The sequence below is a fragment of the Falco cherrug genome, chromosome 19, assembly GCF_023634085.1.
Source record: "Falco cherrug isolate bFalChe1 chromosome 19, bFalChe1.pri, whole genome shotgun sequence".
Taxonomy (NCBI): Eukaryota; Metazoa; Chordata; class Aves; order Falconiformes; family Falconidae; genus Falco; species Falco cherrug.
In genome coordinates this window covers 4,297,117-4,309,010 of record NC_073715.1, presented here as the reverse complement: position 1 = coordinate 4,309,010, position 11,894 = coordinate 4,297,117, and the positions used below count along the sequence as shown (strand labels likewise).

Below are 11,894 nucleotides of genomic sequence, written 5' to 3'. Positions count from 1 at the left end.
GGTCCTGCCTCCTGCCACTCCCGCCGACCGCGGCCCCCCCCCCCCCGGGACCCGCTGGGCTCCGACGTGCTCGGAACAGCCTTTGGCTGTGGGGGGCCCACGCGGGGTCCTGGGTACCGTGTTGGCGTGGGGGGGTCGGGGAGGGTGGATGGTGTGTGTGCACACGCGCAGGGCACTGGGGGTGTGCTGCACTGGGTGTCGCAGGGAGCAGGAAAGCACCAGCCGGGGCCCACCGGCAGCCCCCCAGTGCGCCCCCCCACCCCCCTAAATCCAAACCAGGGAGAGCTCTGGGTTGGGGAGCAGACATGTATTGCCAAAACTCAGGATTACACAGCCCGGAGCAGTGGGACAGGACCACACTGACACCCCCGAGGCACCCAGCACCCACCACCTCTGGCGGGGGGGAGGGCTAGGTGGCTCCAAAGCGAGTCTAGGGGTGCCCCCTCCTTGCATCCAGTTTCTCTGAGGCCACCAAAAACCCCATGGGGAAACAGCCGAAGAGGCATCCCCCACACTCTCAGCCTGCCCTGGTCCTGGCAGAGACAGTCCCCACCGGAGACCCCATTGCTGCAGGCATCAGGGATGGAGGTGCCCACCATCCTCATCCCCATCCCTGCCCAGCTCCGGCAGCTCCCTGCACCCAAGGTCCATCGTCCCCCCTGGGCTGGGGGGCCCTAAGATGCTGCCCCACTCAGATCTCCTGCAGGAAATCCCACAGGAAGAGCCCCACTTTGCGGGCCGGTGTAGACTTTCACGTAACCATTCACCTCTTCACCCTTCTGCACCACGATCTGGGGGCGAGAGGGGGGCAGGTGAGACCCCAGGGCCCCACAGAGCAGGGGGACAGCAGCAACCCCCAGGGGGGAAGGTGGGGGGGGGCTGGGCAAAGCTGGTCTCGTCCGAGGGGCTGGGGGCAGTGGGCAGTATGGGGATGGATGCGGGCCATGGCAGGGAGCAGCTGCGGGGTGCAGCGGGGCAGCCGTGATGGGTGGGGGCTGAGGACCACGGGCTGTGACCACCACATAGTCCAGTCTCACCTGATCCTTCTTCAGCGTGATCTGCCCGATCTCCCGGTTGCCCCACGAAGGAGCGTGTCACCTTGTGCACCCGCTCACCTGCGCCGCACCCGGATGATGAAGTTAGGAGGGAAGTAGCCAACTTTTTCACCGATCTTCCCCTGAAAGAAATCAGTGGATGGGTGCGAGGTGGGGATTGGAGCCAATCCATATGATCCCCAGACTCCCCCATGACAAACAGTCTGCAGGTCATGGGCTGGCATGAGGACACAGGAGGTCTAGGGGGCCATGTCCCCCTCAGGGTGCGATTTGCACTCCCAGCTGACCTCTCCCTTTGCTTTAAGCTCTGCATCTTTCCCCTCCGCGCTTGCAGGACACCAGCCTTACCCGCCACCACTCCCTCATTGGAATCGTCAATCACCGTGATCTTCTCCCCTGGCCTGCAAAGGGAGAGAAGGGCTCAGTGTGAGGGGGGACAGGTACCCCCCTCACCATAGTACACCTTGAGGCTGGCAAGGAAAATTACTCTTCCCACAGCACCAGCTCCTAGATCCCTGTGTCTGGGAAGGTCAAGGAATGCACGCAGCCCACAAGCCGGGGGACAGACATGACCAGCTCAGCCTCAGGTCTGGGGTGCAAGAAACCACATCAAGACAGACACCAGCAGTCTTGGAAATGAGGCTTGTGCCCAACACCCGGGAGCTGGGAGAGCTGGCTCAGAGAGCTGGGACCCCTGCTCAATGTGTAGCACACTGGGGCAAGCAGAAAAGCCACAAAACCCAAACCACAGCCAGCGTAGCCCTAATTTCTGCCCTCATTCATTCATTCAGAGACCCCTCCTGGCCGTAAGACTTCACTGTTAAGGAGAAGACTTGTCCCCCTCTGCAACGGACATGCCACATCCTTCCCCTCATCACTCCTATGCCCATAATGTGGCTGGGAACTTACGGGAAATCTAGGTCATCTTTCTCCAGAGCTTTGAAGCGGTAAAGTGCCACAAAATAGTGAGACTGCAGATAGCCACCACGCATCCCTGGCTGTGGCTTCTTGTTCTGAGGGAGGAGGAGAGAGGGGTTCAGGGCCCCAGAGAGGCTGAGGACAGCTCCAGGGAGCCCAGCAAGGAGATCCCTGCAGCCTCTGCCTACACTGCTCCAAGGCCGGGGGGTGTTGGCATGTAGGGTGAGGATGACGGATACCTTGTCATCTGCTGCGCTCTTCTCAGTCTTCTTGTCCCCTTCAGAGGTGCCTGGAAATGGAGGAGGGGGGTTACATCTCTCCTGGTGCTGCCTCCCTGCCCCACAACCAGCCTCTTCCCAAGGATCTCCTGTGACCAGGTCAACAAGGGGAAGCAGAGAAGATGGAGACTGAACTGAAGTTTCCCCATTTCTGCAGAGTAAACCCCATCCTGGTGGACTCCCTCCCCATCAGGCTCCCTCCCTGCCCCATGCTCATGGCTGAGGCTCAGCTCCCCCAGTTCCCTGCCTCTCTGTGTGCAGACAGCCCCGCTGCAGTCGCAGCACTCACCGCCCTCAGTTTTGCCTCCTTCTGGCTTCGTGGCCTCTGGCTCCTCATCCATCATAGCAGCCAAAGGCTGCAAGGCAGAGAGCTGTCAGGGGGTGCAGAGCAGGCAGGGAGGTGGGGGGTGGCAATGGGGTGTAGGCTGTGGTGCTGGGACCATTGGGCATTTGGAGCGACAGGCCAACCCTGCACTCACGTTTTTCTTGTCATCCTGCCCTTTCTTGCGTTCCTTGTTGGCCATAATGACACCCGTCCGCAGGGTCTCGAACACGGGGTCGCTCCTGTTGTCTGCTGCAGGGGCACAGGGATGGTGAGAGGGGTTCAGCTCCAGGATGCAAGGAGATGGGGCACTCCAGCGTGGGGACAGTACTTACAGAGCAGGTCCTTCACGCAGGCGTATTGCTGGTCACTGTAGAGGGGTGAGCTGTATGCCCGGCGAAACCCTGGGGGCTGGAGGGAAAAAGGAGGTCAGAGCATCAGCCTCCACCCAGACCCTTGGGCCCTCCTGTGAGAGCTGAGGGGGAGCGGGTGGATGCTGGGGACCCAGAAGGTGACCATGCAGCAGGCAGGTGATGCCTCTGCGGTCCCCGCTCTGCGGTCCCCCCTCAGAGCCAGGAAGGGAGGTGGGCCATTGTGCCTGGGTCATGGCCACAAGGACCGAGCCGGCCACTCCCTGCCATGGTGCTTTGGTCTTCCCTGCGAGGGGGTGCCCCAAGCCCAGGGCTGGTGGGAACACTCACGATTTTGCCAAAGCAGCGCTGCATCTCCACGTAGGACTGGCAGTGGTGGTGGATGTTGGTTTTGCAGTTCTTGCACCTCAGGCCAAATTTGTTGTTGACTGGCGGTGTGTGGGGGAAGAGGGGCAGAAAGGAGAGGCAATGTGACACTGCAGCTGTGGGGACGGCTGGGCTGAAGTCCTCTCCAGCCTTGTCCCCCAGCACTCACCCTGGCCATGGCCCCCAGCCCCAGCCCCCTCAGGACTCACGGACAATCATGCGGGCACAAACATCACAAAACTTGGGCTTTTTGTAGTAATGATCCTTGAACTTGTGGGGTTTGTCATTGACAAGTTTCTGGGGCTCTGGAGGGGGCTCAGGCTCCTCCTCCTCTTCCTCCTCTTCCTCCTCCTCATAGATGTAGTAGATGGGTCCCCCTGAAGGGCTGACCAGCTCCCCATTGGGCTGCGGCTCTGGCGTTGTCTCCTCCTTGGGTTTTCGCTGGAAAAGTTGCTTCAGCTTCTGTAGCTGCCGGGGCAGGAGAGGATGCATTGCACACGGCAGGCATGTGGGGTGAGGCAGGCAGAGAAGCTGGTGCCTCGCCCCCTGCCCCTTCGCTCTGACCCAGACACTCCTTTGTCCCCAAGTGGGAAGAGACCCCAGGCACCTTGGGTCAGAAATGCTGTGAGGACAGGGACCTTCCTCCCGGTGCCATGAGGTCACCACAACAGGAGAAACTGTGACTCCTGAGCACCGTTGTGGCTGTGGGTACCCTGGGGAAAAGCCAAGCTGGGAAATGGCCACCCAGTGCCCTGCTGGGTCAGGAGCCCACCAGGCATCCCCGGGCCCCACAAAGACTCCTGGGGCTGAGGCAATGCCAGAAAGTTGCTGCCCTGTGGGCACCCACTTACCCGGCTCCTGGGTTTCCCACCTGAAGTGGGTGAAGCTGCTGGTGGCTCTGGCACTTCCTTCTCTGTCATGCTACAAGGGGAGAAGAGAGACATCACTTTGGCTGGGGCTGTTCCCGCTGCAGGTGCCCAGTGGGGGAAAGGAACAGCCAGAACTTGCTGGATGGGAAGCATCTTCCAAGCCAGTGCTTCCCTCTGCCCCAGCAGCACCACCTCCCGCCCCAGTAAGGGCCAGTCCCGCGGGGGTCATGTCCTGGAGCCCTGGGGTACCCCCCGGGCCCTGCTGCGCAGGCTGGGGGTGGCAGGCTCCCAGCCCAACGTGCACAGCACTGCTGCGTGCTCGTGGTGGATGTGGTGCCAAGTGCTGCCAGCCAGACCCTGGGCTACCTACACGTGTCCGTCTCTGTCTAGACTTCTCCATCTCAACCATTAAACTGCAAACGGTGCCACTCTTGGCCCCTTAGGACAAACATGCCTTTGACGCTGCCTGGCATCACCGTGCAGCCCTGCTTTCTTCTCCACAGAAGCGCCATGCTACCATGGGGGCAGGATCTGCTCCTGCATCCCCCAAACACGCCAGCTCTGACTGTCAGCCATCCCCACAGTCCTTCTACACAGACATCACTGGTTTTGGGGACACCTAACATGAAGCCCCCGCCACCCCCCACCCCCCCATGTCCCTGTGGAAACCAATTAGGATGACCAGCAGGGAAGAGCTGGGGAGTCCTGGGGCAAGGGGTGCAAAGAGCCCTGGGGTCCTGCAGCAGCGTGGGTGGAGCAGGGGCCCACGGGGGTCAGCAGCCACGATGAGGGGGGAGCCGCGTACGGGAACACACTTACGCTGTGTTTGGAGCTCTCGCCCTGCGATGAAAAACCCCGCCAAGTGTGGCCGATGTTGGGGCCCCGTTGGCGGCGGAGCCCCCAGCCCTCCGTGCCGGGTGCGCAGGGAAGGGGGCAGCTGCCCCAGTCCCCTGGCGGGCGGGAGTGACAGGCCGGAGGGGAACAGACAGCTGAGCGCTGGCGGAGGCTGACGCCGAGAAATTGGAGCCCAAGGAGGGGAGCGGGTGGAGAGGAGCCACCGGCTATTTGCGTTAGTGGTTGCTGGGCGTGCCAGGGGCCACCCACCCCCTGGCATGGGGCAGCAGCGGGGCCGGGGCACAGCGAGTGCTCCAGCCCTGATGTCTTGCTTGCTTTTGCATTTGAGACCCCTGCAGCTGGGAGAGGAAGAGCGGCAGCGGTGTGGTTGGGGTCTCTCATACGGCAGCTCAGCCCCATACCCTCTAGCCACAAATCCTGCTGGTCTGCTCCCTGCTGAGACAGAGCAGGGGACCCCACTGCTATCACGCTGCCCTGCAGCAGGTTGCAGGTCCCCAGAACTGGACCGGCACCCCAGCGCCAGAGTCCCTGCACCCACGACCTTGCCAGGCTGTGGGTGGCAGCGGGCAGGAGTTTGCACCAGGCCTGGGGCTGGAGCTCACACCCCTTCCAGGCTCCACCAGGAGCAGGCTTCCTCCGCTTGCACCTGCCCTTGAAGGTGTAGCATCCAGATGCTGCAAGAGGCTGCAGCTGCTGTGCGCAACACCACGGCGAGCACGGTGCCAGCCCGACTCCTGTACCCACAGCGCAGGACACAGTGATACCTGCACCTATCAACTTCAGTGCTGCTCCCCTGGCATCAGGGGGAAGATGTTGCTTCCTGGCAGGGGATACAGCTGGGGACCCTGCCCCCCTGTTCTTGCCATTGCACAGCTGCACGGGGCCAGCAGCTGGGGAAAGAGGCCACGAATAGCCAAGTGGGGCAACCAGCCCCAGGTCAAAGTGCCCATTGCTCCTGGCCCAGCTGTAGCTCCCAGCCTTGGCATGCCGCGAGCTGACAGCCCTCATAGGTGCCAAGCACGGGTGCAGGATCGGGGCAGGAACACATCCTCCTGTGAGTGCCCCTTCTGATCCCTGGCTGTCATCTCACCCCGAAGAGACGGCACACACAGCCTCTACCACTGGTATTGGCAGAGAACGGGAAAGCAGCATTAAAGTGATGGACAAGTTTTCTTCTTTTATTTAAAAACAACCCCCCAAATAAAATAAAACAAAAAAATACCCCCCAAATAATAACCTGATTAAATAAAATGTGCAGTGAACATACCAATCAACACCTGTATGTGCGGTTCAACACAGTGCTTAACAAAACAATATACACAGGGTAAGGTGGGCGGGCATGGGCATCACTCCAAAAATAATAATAATAAAAAAAAAATCAATTTCTTGTCTCTTAATTATGTCCATATAAATATATCCAGGAGGGAAGGCGAGAGGAAGGGAGGGCAGAAAGGAAAAGAGAAGGCAGAGGGAAGTGCCCGCAGTCCAGTGTGCTCTGTGCCCATGTGTGAGCCCTACTGTGAGCTGGCACGCTCCAGCACCCGCAAGTCATAGTTCTTTTTGGCCACACGCAGCTTGAAGCGGCTGAGGGAGTTATTGAGGCGGAGGGAGGCATTCTGGGCAGCCAGCGGGCTGGGGAACACGGCCACGATGGTGTATAAGGCAGCAAGGTCACTGTGCCTGCCGTTCTCTGGAGTCCCATTGTTGTCCCCGCCGCCTCCATCTCCACGGCGCCCCTGAGTCTCTTTCAGCCACTGGATTTTGGCACCAGCCATGGCAAGCTGGGTGAAGAGCTTGTCAGCCTCTGTCCGCGTGATGCCCTCGGGCAGGTCTGTCACTTCCAGAACTCGACCCAGTACTGCAGTGGAAAGACAGCACGTGTCAGCGGCAGCAGATTCTTGGGTGGCAACGGCACAGTGAGAGCTGACGCGTGGGCTCCTCGCTAGCTCTGGGGTTGGAGCAGGTCACCTCTACTTTGCCTGTGGAAGCAGCGCTTTGCAAAGCTGTCCCCACATTATGAATCTATTTTTTTAAGCCAGTCACTTCTTCCCCCTCAAACTGCCCCTACCATTCTGCTCCCTACAGTGCCCCATCCTGGTCCTTTCTGTTGGCCACATCCCGGTCCCCACACGGCCTGCTTCAAGAGGAGACTGGTATTTCCCATTTGCCCACGGCTCCAGTGGCACAAAGCCCTCCTTGCTTCCTTTGGCCGGGCTTGGCTTTTTAGGGCTTTCCCAGGTGTTCTGCCCCATCTTCCTATCCTGATCCTTGGGTACCAGGACCAGGAACTAACCCAGCTCTCCTGCCTTCTGTCCCTGGGAGGGAGAAAGACAGGCTGTGCTCACAGAGGACTTGTGCAGATCCCGAATGTGACGCTGCCCTGTGGGCCTTGTGTGCCCAGGTTAGCGTCATGCCAACCTCTTTGCCTCTGCTCCGTGGTACCCAAACACTTCTGCTGCCTCCTGCCTCCAGCCCCGGCTTTGGGGCTTAGCAGAGGGCTGCCTGAACGGATTCTTTGCTAATATTAACGCGGCATCGTAATGAACATGCCAGCCACAAGGAGGGGGGCAGCTCTCTCGGAAGCAGCTCTTAAAGGGACCCCTGCAACCAGCTGCTGTTGTTGGTGACATGGGGGACAAGCCTCCAGAGAGCCAGTGAAGACTGCCTCGCTTCCAGGATGCCTGGCTCACGCCCAGCTAGCAAGCCCTGTATTGCTGTGGAGAGCAGCCAGACTTGTGCCTCTCTCTCCGGCCCGGATGACCAAGTAGAGACCCCCCCAGGGTGAGGAACAGGGAGTCCCTTCCCCTTTGAGAGAGAGAATCCGCTGGGGATTTCAGCCCTCGCAGCCACCCCTGGAAGATCCCAAGGCCCTTTATAAAGTTGAGGGCTCTGCAGCTCCTGGCCCCCCTGGGAAATGGAAGCATGAGAGGGAAGAGTGACTTGGGAATGCAATGGTGGGAACAAGATCTCAGGGGTCTGGACACTCCCTTTCTGCTGAGAAAGAGGAATAAAAATGCACGAGTTCTGCCAGCTCCACCCGCTCAATCATTTCAACCCTCACAGAGGCAGGAACAGGGTCCAGGTGTCCTACTGCTCATCACCGACTCTCCAAAAATTTCTCCCCACTCTTCCTCAGCAGCTTTGCTCAGAGCAGGCAGTGTTTACTGGGGTCCTGAGCAACCCCTGTCCCCCCACCTCCTGATGGGTGCAGCTCACTGGGACTGGCTCTGCTGCATGCCTCCCCCCCCCCCGGCCCCAGCCAGGCCTCGTGGGCTGCGGGGGGGCTGTGTGTGTGTGGGAGGCAGTGGCAGGCAGGAACTGCTCTCCACAGCCACCCCCAGCAATGGGTTCTGTGGGATGCTGCTGTGGGCAGAGATGGCACCTGGAGTCTCTGCCAATGCCAGCTGCCCCCGGGCAGTGGGGACTAGTCAGAGGGCAAAGGGGGAACTGCTTGAGGAGGGTCACTTGCCTACATCACTTGTCCCAAGGTCAGTGGATGCAGACTTGAGGGCCTGTCTCTTGCTCCGGTTTCCATGTTTCATTCCAGTCTGCCCCTTAAAGAATAGAAATGGTTGTGTGTCACCTGAGGAGACCCTGCGGCCTCACCATGCCCACAGAGCATCCTGGGAGCAGGGGCCAAGACCAAACATGACTGGGCCATGGCTGCAAAGGGGAATGAGGACACCCGGATGAACCTTGCACACACTGGCACCTTTGAGGTGACACCATGCTTGGGTGACTTAGATGAGATCAAGGCACAGCCACGGTTCCAGGACACTCAAAGGACTCGGGGCTGACACTGCTTCTGGGTAAAGCTGGGAGCAGGATGAAATCTGAGCCCAGTGCCAGGCTCCAGGGAAATCCATTTACCATGGCAGCTCTGCTGCGGGGATGGCAAGAGCGGGGGCAGGCAGCCTGCTGCCCAACCGAGGGGCATCCGCAGGGCAGTGTGTGAGACCCGCTTCTTCCAGGGGCAGGGGGGTGGGTCTTGCTCTGCTCTGAGGACAGTGAAAGGGTGGGCAGAGAGGGGTTTGGGCCCATTTTACCTGGTGTGCATTGTAGTTGGGCTGGTTGTGGAGCAGTGGTGGGGGACAGATAGACAGATTATACTGCAGCGGCTGGCCCAGCAACGAGTAGCGCCCATCACCTGTAAGAAAGAAGCAAGTGTTTGTAGGGGTCTGGAGAAACGGCCGGGAAGACCCAGCCCCGTGCTGTGCCCGCTCCCTTCCCTTACCTTGCGCTGGGCCCATGGGCCGGGGGAACTGCGTGAGGACAGGGAGAGGGCTCAGCCCCGTGCAGACACTGTTGAGGTTGGTGACGGGAGACGGCGTTGGGGACTGGGTGGGGGATGTGATGGGGCTGTTCAGCTGGGTGCTGGCCTGGGGGAGGGAGAGTGTTAGACAGCCCCAGTGCTTGTGACTGGTCCCACACCTGACTCACCACCATGGGTGACCCACCCCATCTCCCAGCCCATTCAGACAGCTCGGACGCTGGTGTCCTCTCTCTCCTGTCTGGCTGCTCCCAAAAGATGAGCTGCCACCTTCCCAGTCCTCTCAATACCTGAGCACTGGTGTCGGGGTTGTACAGGTCTCCTGGCTTCTGCCCCCGCTGGTCCAGGCTGTAGTACTTACAGTGGCTCCACTGCACCACGGAGGGGTTCTGGGGGGCCTGGGGGCCATTGGGTACATTCAGCTGCATCACAACCACGCCAGGGCCTGATGGAGACACCCCTGGGGAGAGATGACAGCAGCAATATTGGCCAGGCTGTGTGCAACTCTGCACTCTTCCCTACGACACCCCTTCTGTACTCTCTCCTCTGCCACTCCTGCCTGCCCATCTGGGCTGAAAAAAGGTCCCACCAAGACCTGGCTGGGATCCCTCTCTGATAACAATCACAGCTCGTATCAGAGAGTGATGACTTTTAATCCAGGAGAAATGTGAGCAGAGGGAACAAGCTGAAGGCAACTCGGGTGACCTCTCTGAGCATCACAGCAAAACTTCGGGCCAAGGGTCTAATCACAGAGCTGGGCGCAGAGCTCGAGTACCCTGGCTCCAGCTCTTGCACCAATTCACCAGGCCCCAGCTCACTTCCCTGCAGCTGGGACAGGATGCAGGAATCCTGACGCTCCTCTCATCCACAGGTTCCCTGGTCCCACGAGCAGCCCTGGTGACACCAAGCCGGCAGAGGGAGTCTGCAGCCCAAGGCAGCTCCCTCTCCCTGCTCCTAACACTGCCTGCCCACCTTGGCCAGGAGATGCCAGGCACAGGCCAGCATCAGCATGGAGCGAAGTCGCTGTGCCATGTCCTGGTAATTCCCAGTAAGCTGTGGGATGGGTAAGACTAAGGAAACCCACTGCACAGGAGCTGCCAGCCTTGGCTCTGAATTGGCAGTTCTGTTCACTGCAGTCCCTACAAAACCTGATCCCATCTGTGCAGAATCAGTGCCAACCCTGACCGGTGGCCCCTCTTACCTGAATACTGCTGCTGCATCTGTGGTGGGCTGCAGGGTGATGGGGACTGTGGCATCTGATACTGTTCAGAGCCAGGAGGCTGAAGGAACCCCACCGAAGGGCTGTGAAGCAGAGAGTGCTCTGGTGAGGTGCTGGGGATGGGGAGGAACAGCCTGCCCATCTGTGCAAGCAATCACCAGCTCCCTCAGTACTTGAGATGGCTGGAAACACAGCTGCCTCTGGAGGGGCAGAGGAAGCACTGCGTGCTGCAGGACAGCTGTGTCCAGGAAGCACTGACTACGGGAGCTAGGACTGAGCAAACTCAAGAGATGACCAGCATCTGCGGTGCTCGGCCACCTCCTCTAGCAGCAGGAATAGGATGCTATGCCCTGTCAGTAGGGCAGCAGGACTCCCTTCTCCCCAGGGCAGGCCAAAGATACAGAAGCTTTACCTGGTGCCGTTCTGCTGGGCAGTTGGGATGACGCTGTAGTAGATGGGTACACCTCCAGCCTGAAGCCCCCCCTGGACAGACTGGCTAGCTGGCACAAGCACTGGCTGCTGGAAGGGTTGCTGGACCACACTCTGGGACTCGTTGGCCACCGGAACCTGTGCAGGGAGGAAAGCAGCAGCCCTATGGAATGACAGGTAAGATACAGCAGGAGCAGGGAGAACTGGCCCCAAGGAGACACCAGCAAGGTCCGTACAAGGTAGAAGAGATGCCAGACAATTGTCTACTGCAGCCCAGAGCAACCCTGCCCAGACAAGGGCTGCCTCTCCCAGCTTCTCTGTGAACACAATAGCAAAGGGACCAGCCGCACTCAGTCCTCCTTCTCAAGACATGTCCCACACAGAATCAAACGTGGACGTGCGCTCCCCACGCTGGCAAGCATGCACTATCTTCAAAAAGTGAGCAAGTCTCCACCTCCGGCTCCATCACTCAGGCACAGGAACAGGGCACCTCCTGCGAGGTTTCTGCAGCTGAGGCCCCCTCCCCAGCAGCCCTTCTTCAGAGAACAACTGATGCCTACCTGGTACGAAGGCAGTGGAGTGTACTGGACCATCAGGCCTTGCATCTGGCTCCCCATACTGCTCCTCTGGCTGCTGAGAAGACCAGGGGGCTGCGCCTGCTGCACTCCCATCATACTCTGCATCTGGCCCCCCATGCTGTTCCTCTGGCTGTTGAGGAGCCCGGGGGGCTGTGCCTGCTGTACTCCCATTACACCTTGGTATGTTTGCTGCTGGTTGGACATCATTGGCTGTAAACCTGTCAGAACAGGGTTTAAATGGAGTGGCTTCCCAGCTGGCCACAGAAGACAGCCTGAGACTTGGCATATGAGGGCTCAAATCCTGCTTTGCCCCCATCTCTTGCTAAAGGGTGGGAAACGGGCTTCCCTCACAGCAGATGTAAAA

The 11,894-nt window shown here is 59.7% G+C and overlaps 2 protein-coding genes across 16 annotated transcripts in view; both read right to left on the bottom strand.

Moving 5' to 3' along the window:
- Nucleotides 1–372: 372 nt before the first annotated feature.
- On the bottom strand, nucleotides 373–5,118 carry STAC3 (SH3 and cysteine rich domain 3). The gene is given in 16 exon segments (XM_055696873.1): nucleotides 373–736; nucleotides 738–791; nucleotides 1,038–1,079; nucleotides 1,081–1,119; nucleotides 1,121–1,177; nucleotides 1,404–1,415; nucleotides 1,417–1,456; nucleotides 1,965–2,068; nucleotides 2,213–2,262; nucleotides 2,541–2,607; nucleotides 2,731–2,822; nucleotides 2,909–2,984; nucleotides 3,275–3,372; nucleotides 3,520–3,778; nucleotides 4,162–4,231; nucleotides 4,999–5,118. Coding segments are annotated over 15 exon segments (1,104 nt in total). The 5' UTR covers nucleotide 4,231; nucleotides 4,999–5,118; the 3' UTR covers nucleotides 373–691.
- Nucleotides 5,119–6,191: 1,073 nt separating this feature from the next.
- R3HDM2 (R3H domain containing 2) overlaps nucleotides 6,192–11,894 on the bottom strand; it is a 61,582-nt gene continuing 55,879 nt past the window's right edge. For 14 of the 15 annotated variants that reach the window (XM_055696625.1, XM_055696623.1, XM_027800400.2 and 11 more), the window contains 8 exons: nucleotides 11,513–11,748; nucleotides 10,936–11,090; nucleotides 10,506–10,606; nucleotides 9,595–9,764; nucleotides 9,269–9,413; nucleotides 9,081–9,181; nucleotides 8,504–8,588; nucleotides 6,192–6,892 (listed from right to left, as the gene is read on the bottom strand). In XM_055696625.1, the coding sequence (XP_055552600.1) occupies nucleotides 6,549–6,892; nucleotides 8,504–8,588; nucleotides 9,081–9,181; nucleotides 9,269–9,413; nucleotides 9,595–9,764; nucleotides 10,506–10,606; nucleotides 10,936–11,090; nucleotides 11,513–11,748 (1,337 nt within the window). In that variant the 3' untranslated portion in view covers nucleotides 6,192–6,548. Of the gene's footprint in view, nucleotides 6,893–8,503; nucleotides 8,589–9,080; nucleotides 9,182–9,268; nucleotides 9,414–9,594; nucleotides 9,765–10,505; nucleotides 10,607–10,935; nucleotides 11,091–11,512; nucleotides 11,749–11,894 lie in introns of those variants that run through there. The other variant, XR_003558656.2, reaches the window with a different exon arrangement.